At 40.1% G+C, this 14,217-nt stretch overlaps 1 protein-coding gene across 1 annotated transcript in view; it reads right to left on the bottom strand.

Moving 5' to 3' along the window:
• Nucleotides 1-12,780, bottom strand: part of VIPR2 (vasoactive intestinal peptide receptor 2) — a 51,044-nt gene extending 38,264 nt beyond the window's left edge. Inside the window, exons 1-2 of the mRNA XM_072329811.1 lie at nt 12,022-12,780; nt 9,890-9,992 (exon numbers count right to left, since the gene is read on the bottom strand). Coding sequence (XP_072185912.1) covers nt 9,890-9,992; nt 12,022-12,078 — 160 coding nt within the window. The 5' untranslated portion in view covers nt 12,079-12,780. The remainder of the gene's footprint in view (nt 1-9,889; nt 9,993-12,021) is intronic.
• Nucleotides 12,781-14,217: the final 1,437 nt, after the last annotated feature.

Here is a 14,217-nt window from a genome sequence, read left to right as displayed (position 1 = left end):
TTCGAATGAGTGTTTTAAGTGACTGATGTAGAGTGTAAGGGCTCCTTGATCTTCATAATCACTCCTTTTTCTTGATAATCCCACAGAGTTTGTCCCTTCTAGCATATCTACCCCTACAGTTGGTTCACACATTTCTTTAACAACTGGCTTGTGAGTTTTTTCTAATGTCTATTTTACCTGTTTACTTTATACTCCCTCTGGCATTTGTGGCTTTTTCTAGCATTAGCAATGCTACCTCTGAGACCATGTTGACTTGTCCTTTTATACATAATTTAAAAAATAAGGTTTATATCTGTGCAAGTCACCTTCATAACCTTTGAAGTCAACAGAACTTAAACATGTTCGGGTGCTTCCTGAGTTGCAGTACTGCAGTAAAATTAAGCCTTACTTCTGTGATCTAACACTAGGGCTTATGCAAAACAAAAGAATGCAAACCCCAGCCAAATCAGGTCATGCTTCCTTTCCAATTGATTTAAAGCCAGAAACAACATCAACAACATCACATACAAGTATCGGGGAGACAAAGAAACTGTTTTCTTCATCTGCCACCTCTCATAACTGTAGTGGCGAAATGAAACTCTTTTGGCTTGGATGGATGTACTGCCTGAGCCAGCATGAACAAGTTCTGGAGTACACAATAATAATGAGCAACTTGTGTGACTCCAGACCTTTTTATTTCACCCCAATTTTCAGTAACAAGTGCATCAAAGCATTCATGCACGCCTATTAGAACTGACTACTCTCACAGATTTTCTCTTCTGTTTAATAAACACTCTGGAAGATGGTAGATTTGATATCGTAATCTGCAACCAGCTCAGAAGCCTTTATCAATTTGTACCATGCTACTATATTGACTAGGTAAAGCTTTTGCTAAAAAAGGCAGCTGAACAGTGTGGACCTTGGAGTGCCACTAGTAACACACACAACTCACACACAAAAACCCCAACAACCAAATCACTGAACTCCTAAACTCTTATTCAAGCTTTTCTTGACATAAAATCTCATATAGAAAACAGTGGCCCAAGTATTATTCCCACCATGATTTATCAGCGCAGTTTGCATTGCATGTTAAAGATAGCTTGGTAGGAAGTAAAACAGTATGCAAATTATTGATGTTCAAAACATTACAAGTCACAAACAACTTGCACGGAATATGTGTTTTGTTGTTTTGTTGTTTTTTTTTTTTTACCTCAGATCTTCCTCAGTATTTGAGGACTTTAGGGGCATTTACTGCAGAGAAAAGAACAGGGTTTTTTTGTACTCCTTCAATCAAACAGATGAAATAACACAAAAGATGCATTTCTACAGAAGAACACTTTCAAATGCATCAACAATCATCAGAGAGAAGTTTGAGTGTCTGTCATTAGACTTCCAAAAGCATGAAGCCTCAATTTATGTATACTTACAAGTGTATTTATTATTGTACAGGACATCTGAGAAAACTGCTAAAATGTTCTAGAAGCATTTATATTCACTGAATGACTACACTGTGATTCTGAAAAATGGTCGACAGCTGAAAGCTGAAATGTGCCTGTTACTGCACACTGCATTGCCAGAGGCTTCTAGAAGTGCAACTGTTAAACAGTACTTACTTTACTCGGCCCTCAGCTCACACCTTTTCCCATTTCCCATTCCAATTACTACATACTTTTAACAATATAGTAGTCATATATCATTTTCTTACCAAAATGTTTTGTTACGGACTTGTTGAACAAGTCCATAAACTTCCATAAGGCTTCCTTTTCCATGCCCGCTTTCCTTCATTGTACAGCATGAGCTTAATCACGCACAACTGAAAACTGCAATTAGTTTCCTAATTTGGAAATTCAAAATGGAGACCTGGGACTTGCAGGACTTCAAGGAGATACTGCTCTTTACTACTGTCTCACTTTACAGTCAACACTGAGATACATGAGATATTACCAGAGGGTGACAAAGCACTATTGACTTCACTCTAAAACATCTGAAAATTGGTCAGATTAATTGCTCCTTATAATCACCAGTTTGGGGCCTGTGACTATCAAGCAGCCTATAGTGCTATAATACCCATACAATTGGAAAATGAAGGTGAGGTATGGGCCATGTTTAATGTGTCACTGTGCTCTGGGTATCTGCCTTGATGAGTTGCTCCTTTTACTATTTTCTGTCCAGCCACTAATTCACTCAGTGTTAGAATTTCTGGAATATTATCCATCTCTGCCACACTGCAGAAAATCATTCAGTATGCTCATTCTCTGAAAGATCTGCCCATCTCCTACATACATAGCCTGATTCCTACCATCTCCATCGGATATTAAGCAATTGTGATATAAAATATTTCTATGTATATAATAAGGTATTAAGTTTTAGTAGTAATTCCAGTAATCTTTTAAAAGTTTATTAGAAACTTTGCACATTTTAAATAAAATTTAAGATACTCTAATGTTTATTTCATATTGTCCCTAAAATTTACTATGTTTACATTTAATTAAAAAAGCCAAACTTGTAAGAATTCTAATTACTTTAAAGCATTTTTAAGTTCACTTCTTTAATTTTATGCTCATCCATGGATTTAGTTTGTGCTTGTATCTAGCTTTAACAAATTTCAAGCCTTGAATGTTTCTGTACTTCCACACTAATATGCACGTATAAATGTATAAAACCAGCCCAGGTCTTGCTTTGCCTTGGCGCCCTAACTTTTCTGAGTATATCTTTACTGCTATTCTCTTCATTTCCTTCCTTGTCTGTTAATAAAACTAGCACAGGCAAAAAAGAAGGTTCTTCCCTATACCCATGATGTCTAGTAAAACTCTCTTGCACCCTAAATATAACAAACTCTTTTCAACCTCTTCATTTCTATCATTTACTTCCCTGGTGAGACACTATAAGAATATCCAAGAAAATAATCAGCCTTCCCAGAAAACCTTTTCTCAACGACTCACTCATCAGCTTGGGTACAGTGTCACTACTCTAATGCTCTTCACTTTTTTTTCTTCCAGATGATAATGCTGATTTATTCTTACCTAGTAGAAACGAGATAATTTACTTGATTTCAATGTTTGATCTTTAATGCTTGTGATACATCTCCAGATGCCTCACACTGAAAAGAAATTCAAAAGACTATAGCCTAAACTGTTTCCCATTTTTTGCAGTTTCCATATAGACATATTCCTACCTGACACTTGGCCTCTGAGCAATAAGCTTGCTTATAAACATGTGCTTCTTCACCTCTTACAGTGTAACACTGGGTTTTCACTTGAAAATGCTGCATATATATATATATATACACACACACATATATATATGTATAATACACACATAATAGCCACTAGGTGGCACTTTGCATTTGGATTTAAAAACCGCCGATTCAAAGAGAGGTTTAACATTTTTTTTAAGCTAAGTGTTCATGATACATGAAACAAAGCGAAGGTCCTCTGAAAATCCGCCAGCAAGTTGTCAGCTAGTCTACGGTTTGTTTTTCAAGCAGGGAAACATTTTGATTTTTGTACTTAACTTGACAAAGCAGAAGAAATCTCACCTCTTATGGGCAATGTTTTCAAGACTGTGGGTCTGAACGCCATAGCATATAATTTAGGCTACATGAGAATTTATGAGCATATATGGAATGAAATTCTTTTTACATTTTAAAATGAGTAAAAGAAAGAAAGGAAAAGAAAGGAGTCGAGAAGCAATGAGCTAGCAAATTGGAAGCAAAAAATCCACAGCACAACAGCTTAAAGAGGTAGCAGGAAGAAGACAGCAGCAAAAGCCTTACTGTTCAAAGGTCCTTTGCTAAATTTATCTTCCATGTGTTTTTTTTTTTTGCCCACAACCTGAATATATCACAGTGTCCCTCTGCAGCCTCAGCTGGGGATGTCCCCATCTTTTGACCAGGGTCCCATCCCAGCTCAGACCTGGGCCTTCAGCTGTACTGTGGGTGCACATCTTCAGCCATGCCCATGCCTGACTCCACCTGGGCCACAACTCACTGCTGTGGCCCTACATGGCCACTCTAGTGCTGTCTAACCCCAGTTCCCTGCACCAGGCTTGATCATTACTCCCACACATTGCCTGATGCCCCCCAGGAGGTGCCTGACACCTGCAGCCTGCTCTGCTCCATGACTGCAGGTGGAGCAGGCCCAGAAGCTGGCAGAAACATGCTCCTGTGTATGTGAGAAGCCAGGCTACAATGCTGTCCAGAAGCACCTCCAATATGCCTGTCTTCAACTAAAATACTCTTGTGAAACGGTGCACAGTGTATATAAGCTCTGATTAGTCAGAAACACAGAGGAAATGGAAATGTAAACTTTTAGAATTACTGATCAACAGAAAGGAGTCACACAGATCCAGTGGAGTTTTGGAAGTTCACATACACTACACCAGATTGAACTAATAAGAATAAACAACATCAAAACAATAGATTTTAATCTCCTATTGACCTAAGATGTTGGCCATTTACAGATTTTTAAAAGCCAGTCCTATTACTAGGAGTGTTAAAAATTGTGTTCTTGAGGCTTCTTGGAGGATTACTCGAGATAATGAAACATTTAGGAAGAACATTATTTCCTTTCTGAAGAACAGCTGCCCACCAGAAAACCAAAAACCTATAGATTGATTTTATTTTTTAAGGTAGAAAACCCAAAACCTATAGATTGATTTTATTTTTTAAGGTAATTCACATATTCTTAGGGTAATGTAACGAAATATTTAAGTTTTTCCATCCAAACAAAGTAAATCTCACTTTCCAATTACTTACAATGTTCTTTGGAGACAACAGTGTGTTTTTGCGTGAGCAGACAGCATTCCCATCTCACTACATGAAAACAGTTATTTAATATACTGGAAAAATAATTATCGTATAGTCAATTATAGTATAGTATAGTCAAAGCTGTTAACACTATTAAATATCAATCTTGTTTTCATGGAAAATTCACCAGAAAATATCAAAAGTACAGTATTGGAATTAAACATTTATGTTCATTATTCTCATCTATGAGCTATTTGTTGTATTAACTGGTAATATTTTAGAGCTTTGGTATTCAGGATTGCTTCTTCATGGTACCTGGATGTTGCGGCCAAAGACATCTCTACCAGGACTTAAATTCAAAACTATACAGGCAGATGTTTCTTTAAGAATCTTCCAAAGAGTAAAATTAATTCCCTTACAGCTGTATATTATATCCATTGCTCACTTCCTACTTACCTTTTTGAGGGCATAGAAATCTATTGCACATTTATTGCACATCAGTTAGTTTTCAGTAGGAAACTACACTTCCCATACCTTCTTTCATTCAAAGTGCTTTCTCACCTATGGTCTAGCTCCTCATAAGAATAGCCACCTGTTTTCTGCTCTGTAATGATTAAGTATAACTTTCACTATGGTAACACCAGTGACAGAGTTTTATGTGTTTCCATTAACAATGACAGTTCAACTAATTAAAACCACGAGTAACCGAACATTCAAAGCAGACCCTTCCGCTCCTTAAATATTCTGAAAAACCTGTGTGAACCAAAAAGCAGCATGCTTGTACTGCAGCAAGAAAGGCAGCAACACAGATCTGAAAAAGCCAAAGTGGTCCTTAACAACCGGCTGGTGCTGTGTGAAAGAAGTTCCGTGGTCCAATTATCATTAAATTCTATGCTTAATGCTACCTCAGGTAACTCGAAGCAATGCTGCAGTCTAACAGAATCGTAACCCTAACTACTGAGCTGACAATACGGCCCATGGCAACAGGTTTGGAGCCTGAGGATCTTTAAGGTCCATTCCCATCAAAGCCAGTCTAGGATTCTACTGAACATACATTACAGAGAAAACAGCTGCAAAAACAAACTGACAGAGGAACCTGATAAGACTGTAAGGATTAAGAAAGAGGGAACATTGAGGAGGTTCCTATTCACCCAGACCTCATCCAGCTTTGTGTAAGCCTCCAACATAAACAAGAGAAGAGAGTGATCTTCAGGCTAGCATAGTTACACTCACAGTCAGTCCTTCATTTGTGCAATATAGAGCTATACAGGTGTGCATGTGTGAGTTTGGAGTGCAAGACAGGCACCTGTCTTTGCTGGAGAAATAACCTCAATGGCAGAGGCAAGATAGACAAACTAGCTTTTGATCCATTAGAATATTTACCCCACCATTCTGAAGGGCTTTCAGAGAAATTTGGTGTTGGAATCTCTGTGTGAAATTCTACTGGCTGCGTAATTTCGATGATTAGATTAGGGTTAAACTTCTTTTTCCAGAGCCATTTCTCTTTCCACCTGTATTCTTTCCTCAGTGTTAAGATGCCGTATCTAAAAATATACATGCTGTCTGGCAGACAGGTCTCACAAAAATGCATTTAGGAAAGCAAGATCCAAGAAGACTCATTTAACTTTGTAGCCATTCAGTCCAAAATGATTTTAAAAAGAATCTGTCTTTTTGTTGTGGAATCCTGCTACAAAGTCTACTGATTTAGTTGTAACATTTTGATTGTAAGACTTCACCTTTCATTTGAAGGAACAGAAATGAAGCAATTGTTCTGTGAGGTAAAATTCCAAATAAAGAGGAAAGACCAAAAATTTGCAATCAGCAAGTTTTTATGTGTGTGCAATTTATATAATAGCTTTCTATTTCATTGTGGAAACACAAGCCATGGGTAGAAGGTAAAAGATGAAATAGCGTTTTCTCATACAGACCTCAAAGTCTGTAACTTATGAGCAATTCGGAATGGCAATCATCTGCCCTCCAAAAACAAGATGACAAAAAACCTCACCCCACCTCTCAGGCTTCCAGCTTAGGTGCATCTATACCTTAGGCATCCAATTTTAGGAATAAACAAACGAGGATGGAGCAACTAAACGCTGTCTTTATTGAATAAACAACTAGATTTGCTAGAGATCACCATGCAGACAAAGGCTCTGATGCAGATCTTTGGAGAGTGACTTTTTTTCCCCTACATGGAGTGCAATGCTCTCCACTAACAGAAGGGAGGCTAATGCCTGAAATTCCCCCAAAGGGTGGGAAGTAGAAAGTTACGTGCTTTTAAAATATCCTTAATGTTGTTCAAAGGAAATTTACAGAGCATTTATACGGTGTTTCCATGCAAAACCCACTGTGTTGTTTTATTAAACCATGAAGTAAGCAAGGTCTTTGTGGACTTCATAGCCAATGATTTTAGTTACACCTATAAAAATTAGTGAAATTCTACAGCATGTTATTGGGCAGATGACCATAGCATCATTTATGACATAAAGAAAATACCCATTATCATTAAATCTTTTCTCTTTCCTCTATGCATCCCTACTACAAAGCTTATAATAGATAGTGTACACACAGTATTCCTTATGTAATTACCATCCAGAGCAAAGGAAAAACTGCCTGTCCCATAAAACCCAGAACCTCCAAAATTCATTAGTGGTATCTGCTGGTCAAATTCCGGAGCACGTTACACAGAGATGTGAAGGCCAAATAGTTGCTCCAAAAATTAAGAGAAAAAATTTAATAACTGATAATTTGATAATTGGGGCCCAAGCCTCCCAGTGAACCTTCATTTTCAGATCCCAGACTGGACCATGGGTTTCACTGCAACTTTTGTGAGGCAGGTAGCATTTACTGAAGTCAGAAAAGCATGATAAGGATTGCATAACCATATTTCTCATTCAGGAAAAACTGAAGTGGGTTTTGTGGATTTATTGTAATGAATTACATTTCAAGTGCAATACAAGTTTTGGGCGCAGAGCGAGGGCTTGGACTAGTTCCAGCTTGCCAATTTTCATTAGTAACTTCTTTATCAGCAGTCAGAGTATCACCGCGACAATCTGCATGTCTCTGTTTTAATGCTCCTTCCATCTCTGTATGAATACAGAGTTTATTAGGAGAAGAAGGACACCATGAGAATTAATATTTTAGGAAATACAAATGGATGCTTTTGACATCGACTCTTCTGGACAAGTTCTTAGTAAAGGTATCTATAACACGAAGTGTAGGATATGTTCTACCAAATGAAACATACAGTTTCTAAGGGTTTGTTACAAAGGGGCTTCATTTCAATCTCCTCTGAAGTGAAATATTCCATTTGTTTAAGCCAGGCATTCAATTAAATGTATGAATCCTTCCACTGCTGTGTTATCTCTACCTGCAGGGCTGAATCAACAGAATCAGACTTACGGTCTTCCAGATACAAAGTTCTTACACAGCAGTTTGCTGTCAGGAAGCCCCCGTCTCCCCCACTCTGGCAGAAATATTGCCTAGTATCTGGATCACAAAAATGAATCTTCAAGAAAGCTTGATTTTCAAAGCCTTGTAATAGCTAGTATTGTGTTTTTTAATTCATCATTTAATTCATTAAGCAGGCTAATAATTATTTATCCATCTGACTTCATACTCACATTATTTGTGTAACAGCCATCTATCTTATCACTCATACAAATAAAATGTAAATGATCCATTTTTATCATAATTGTTTTAATTACTGATCTGGATTAATCAAAAATAGCTTGTTCTAAAACACAAACTACTGATGATCCTTTTAATTATTTTATTGCATATAAATTGGTATTAGAATATGCACTGAGGAATTTAATCCTTCTAATCAAGAAGAGGAGTGGAGAAGGGATCCTGATTTGAGACTGGTGTTTATGCTCATAGGGCACTGCTGATGGCAGATCCTTCAGGTACCACATTCAGACAGAATTCAAAACAGATTATGGAAAAACAAATATACCACGTATCATCTAACAGAACCAAAGAAAAACTACTGCACTACAAGAGCTGCGATCTTCCAAGGAGCCTAGTTATTCTGGGATGATTTGTACCTGGACTACAAGAGAAAAAGGCAGCACATCAATGAGGCATTTCAACTAATTTGAAGCTATATGCTTCCAACCACCTGAAAAGCGTTTGACAACAGAAATTTAATGATGTGTCATTACTTTGTAAAAATCAAGATCTTCTTTTGGACTTAAAAACATGCAGTTGCTCTTAGATCTAAGATCTCCCGCACCTTGCTGAAAACCCACCCTTCCCTTCAATATTTTGCGTGTTATCAGAGGAGCGTTGGGCAAGTAATGCATGCAAATAAAGCATTCCAAGAAGAACTCTACCCTTTTCATTGGTAGAGGTATAAAACCTGCTTACTGCTCACGTGTTCTGGCATACTGTTTTCAAAAGATATCCAATTATAAAACACTGATACTTTTGCTAGTTTAAAAAATAAAACAAGCAAATAAAAACAACACAGAAATTCAATACCAACTTCCAACAAAAAGCCCAAACTTTTAACAAAGTTCTTCTCTTCCCTTTAGATAAAATGTGAACATAATATATAAAATAGAAGATGAATTATTCCTTTCCATTTCAAGTTACCATTGGTTATATCTGCAGAGAAAGTACAAACACTACAGGAACACAGTAAATTCATTTTCTGAATGTAACACTAATGTTCAGTTTTTCCTTTGCATGACTATGGTCTTCATAGGCTGAATGTTTTCTTTTGCCTGTAATACCTTCTACCTGGTCAACCCACTGATCCTGACACTAGTATTTTCCTTTCAACTAGTTCTGGAGAGAGACAGATGGATCCAAGGCTTTTAGCTTTTCTTCAGACTTGTTCTTCCCTGTCACCACCAGCACTCAGCTCCACTGACTATGAAAAATATTATCAGCAGTGCAATCAGCATCAGCCTAAAGCACAAGCGCATACTTTCTCCCATATAGCAAGCCAGCCAGTACATGCCTAGCCTGGCACAACTCTCACCACGTGCTTGCTCCAGCTGTAATTTTAAGGCTAAAGCTGCTTGTGTTCCAGACTACATAGAAATGACATGCACAATATAGAGAAATGTGGCAACTGCAACAGAGCTAGCAAAGATGGTAAAGAGAGAAAAACATTATACTATCGTTTTCTCTGCGTTACAGTTCATCTTTTCTTACCTTTGTAGTCCACCGGCTTTGCATGCTTTAAAAGTTCCATGCACTTTGTTTCCTCCTTGTGAATCTCCAGCTGAAATCTGCACTCTGGATGGACGCCATTCACCTGTGCCAAATTAACAAAGAGGCCACGGGCTTGAAATACAAATCAAAACACTTTATGAAGGATGCAACTACTAACAGTGAAAACCACAACTTGAACCGATGCTATTTTTACCCAAGTACGTGCTGGGCATTTTACACACCCAATCAGTGCCCATTTTGGCTTCTCGCATATGGACTTTTCAGAACAAAATATTAATGCACCAGAGCATTGAATGACTCCTTCATGTAGCATTCTGAGGCCAACTGTCATTTACACAACAATACTTAACTATCTAGTGAATTCACCAATGCTTCCCTTCCTCCAGAAGAGCAACTAGTTAAACCAAAGCAGGAAAATAAACATATTTGCTGCCTTTTATTTTTATTTTTTTTTAAGGCATGTGCTCTTCTATTAAGTCAGGAAGCTGAAAGTTTAATATGAGTGACAGAACATGAAAACTGGTCAACCTGTACTATCTTTGACATGATAAATCTTGCTTTTCTTCCTTTTTCCACCATATATAGACTTATCTCCTGAAGGTCGCAGAGCACGATTGTTTGATTCAAGCAAGTGCTACATGGGAAAAAAGCCCCCCTTTTAAAATCCTATTTCAGAAAATGTATTCCCTTCACTCACTTATGGCTCTGCCCTCTGGTTATTTATGATGATGAGAAGAGACAGGGATGGAGATGGGAGACAGAAACAAAACACTGGAAACTGTGCCGATATCAGCTGGATTCTCAGAGATCATAATGAAATAAAACATCAGTATGTGTATTTCAGTCATCCCCACAGTAAAAAGCAGAGCTATCTTTCCTCCTTTTCCTAGGAGACAACAGCAGAGTTAGGTAATAGTCTATGATTCATGAGACACAACTTTTCATAACGGCAATAATTAATTAATATGTGATTGTAGATCCAAGAACCTTGGACCCAGAGTTAGGACTGAGAACCTGTTGTCCTGAAGGCTCCTGGTAGCCAGGTGCACAGCTATTTAAAATGCAGCATGGTGGCCATAAGCATAGCAGGGACTGCCACAAAACTCACACGAATGTTTCCTCTCCTCCAAATTAATCATTTCACCACCTGCAACATCAGAACCTGACCTCCTTTTACCATATTATGACTCTATACTTTCAAGCAGATTTCTTCTGTTGAGTTTGTCCTGATCCTTAAATTAGTATTTCTAGCAGTTATCGTACCAAGTTCAGAGTTAAACTAAAGCTATCATTTTGCTATGTAAAGTCTGCTCCACAGACAGCTCCTGTTTCTAATGGAAGGCTTGAGTGAACATAGTGACTTATCTACATTTTCCTTTCATGTAACAGGTTCTGAAAAACAATCAAAATGTTTTCCCCATTTCTCACTCATCAAAACGTGTCATAATTAGCAATCGTGAGGAGGGTGGGTTCCACTGCACAAAAACGTTAAGTAATTCAATCAGATCAGCTACTGAGATGAAGAAAACTTGCAAATCAGTGACATCGACCTCTGGCACTTGTAGAGTAAGTGCGGGCTTCTGGCTATCAGCAATCTATAGCGAAGATTACTTTGAGAACATAAATTTGGTTGCGCTCGAAGGCAATGCAACATCACTTTTCAAACACAGAATGCGTGCCAACCCGTTACCACACTGCCCCAGCAGAGCCCAGCTGCCTCCAGACGTACCTCTCCAGGCTATGGGGGTGTTCAAGCCTGACAGTGCCCTGGTACACACCCAGGACCTCAGAAGGAACACCGAGGGCACTTGCTTAGCGCCGGTCAGATACGTGCATCGCTCTGCTTTTTCAAGCGCAGGTTATTTGTAAGCCAGGATTAGACAGATCAGTGCTTAAAAATGCAGATGTGAACGGAAGGCACCTTAAAGCCTATTATATTCGGGTTGATTTTTGTAGCAGCGCCCGTGAGAACACCTCGGTCCCGGCGGGGCAGAGGAGCACCTTCTGCCCCATCCCCGTCCGGGGCCGCCCGCGGCTGCCCGCGGCTCTTCACATCATTCCCGCACTCTCCATCACCCGCACCTGCTCCGCCTGAGCGCCCACCGACTTACCCGCCCCAGGTTCCAGCTGAGAGAAAGGAGGAGGAGGAGGATCGGCAGGTTCTTCATGCCAGCCGAGTACCGGCGGGCTGCGCTGCCCCGCGCCGCTCCGCGGGCCCCCTCGGAAGGCGGCGAGCAGCAGCCGGGTCCCGCCGCCGCACCATAGGGCCCGCGGGACGCCCAGCCGAGCCCCTACCCCGAGGGCTGCCGCCGCCCTGCGGCTGTATGAGGCTTCCGCACCTGCCCCACCGGCCGACCGCTCCGGCTGGCAGCTCCCGACCCGACTGAGCCCTGCCCGCCGCCTCGGTGCGTTCAGCTCCTCCTCCACACTCCGGCTCGCTTTCCTCCCGCTTTACTCCTCAGCCCCTCTCGGCTTTTTCTCCTCCTCCCTCTTCCCACCGCTCCTGCTCCCCCCAGAAGTGCGAGCCGCTGTCCTTCGACGGGACGTCCCCCCAGCACCCCTCAGGTGCTCCCTGGGGCTCCTGACAGAGTTGCCGCTCTCTGCCAGCCTATTGCTGCCAGAGGAGCCCCCTCTGCTCGTCCAGAGCAGCCCTCGTGGCCGTCCCAGGCGTACGGAGTGCCGGCAGCGGGCATAGGCACACGCAGAAACCCACGTACCGGCGTAGGATGTGCCAAGAAGAGAGCGGGGCAGGGCAGCCTTACCGCCTCACAAAACATAGAAAAGATTTAATTTAGTGAGATTCGTGTGAGCCCATGCATGCTGCAGCAGAAAAAGCAGAGTTTACGAGCTGGCTTTGAGCTGAGAATGAGAATAAATTAGATTTGTTTATCTGTCGTTACATGTGCTGTAATTTCAGTGATATATATTAAGAGGGAGCGAGCGGGCTACGTAAAACTCCTGCACAGCCTTTTGCCACTCAAAGTAATCAGCTATAAGCAGAACCAAGGACACTTCTGAGACAAAGCTGAAGAGAATATTCATATTTTTAAAATCCATTTGTAAAAATGTTCTTTGTATTTTAATAAGAAAGATCTGATTATAACCTCTGTGATACCATTAGGAAGAAACACTACGTGCTGTACTGAGCAGTGTTATGACCTGCGTGCTGAGAGTAGAGGGAAATGTTAATGTAAAGACTTTTTGTAGGATGGCGTATCACCAAGTAATGAAGGTACTTTCACTGTGACAGAAAATTGTACCCCTTTTGGGTTGAATTTGATCTGCACATGACAAGTGGACTGAAATGTCTGATTGCATCCACACCTAAAACAGCTGCTTTGGAGGGGAACTTTCCTATGCTGATACCTCTCAGCCTTTGGTGCAGACTCACAAGTCAAACCTCTTGGAAAAGAGGAAATGCACATTGAAACTGGATGATCTTTGAGGTCTCTTTCAACCCAAGCCATTCTGTGATTCCTGAGACTCATGTCTGAGGTTCCTCTTTGGTTTCCAGGTTGCAGACACATGCTGACTAGGGGTGCTCTTTCTTCAGAGCTATAACATGTTCCAAAATAACAGTCTCAATACCTTCCCCCCCCCCATTACAGAAATTTGATGCCTTATCATTATTTCAGGTCTTCAGTAAATCCTTACTTCTTTAGAAGCTACTGAGCTTCATGATGAATGACTCCCTGTTAAGAAAACCTTCACAAGATACAGTTTCTGAGTGAAATTTCAAAATCTCAAAGCTCTTCAAGTACTTCAGCAGTAAACCTGACAGCAGACCCTTATGGAGAGGACCTGTCAAGCAGATTGCCCACCAGTAGGACTGCCACAGCAGCTGGCACAAAAGATGCCTGACACCAAAATGAAGAGTTTGATTCTTTCAGCAAATGATTTGTTAGTCTGCTGCAGTTGAGAGTCCTGGGGAAAACAATTAACAAATTAGTGTTAACATTTTATGTAGAAACATTCATGGAAACTTGTCATCGTTATTCCTTTTGTGGAATGACGGAAACACGTATCGTGGGTATAAGGCAACTCACATGTTTTGGAATTAGCAGAGAAGTTTTGAAACTTGCGTCTGTTCTATCAGAAGATTTTCCAGAGTCAGATTTTTGTGATACTTTGTTTTCAAAGAGTCAACATTTTGAGACACAAATTAAAATTATCAGTTATTTCCCGGACATGGCTTCTGTCACTATTCCCAGTGACTCTTTGACATGAGAGAGACAACATATGAAAGAGAGATACATCAAATACTGATATTCTCATTTAGACATGGCTAAGTATTTTTGTTTTGTTTT

Source organism: Excalfactoria chinensis, chromosome 2 (genome assembly GCF_039878825.1).
Source record: "Excalfactoria chinensis isolate bCotChi1 chromosome 2, bCotChi1.hap2, whole genome shotgun sequence".
Taxonomy (NCBI): domain Eukaryota; kingdom Metazoa; phylum Chordata; class Aves; order Galliformes; family Phasianidae; genus Excalfactoria; species Excalfactoria chinensis.
Note: the sequence above shows the minus strand (reverse complement) of the source record. Positions and strands in the feature narration are given on the sequence as shown.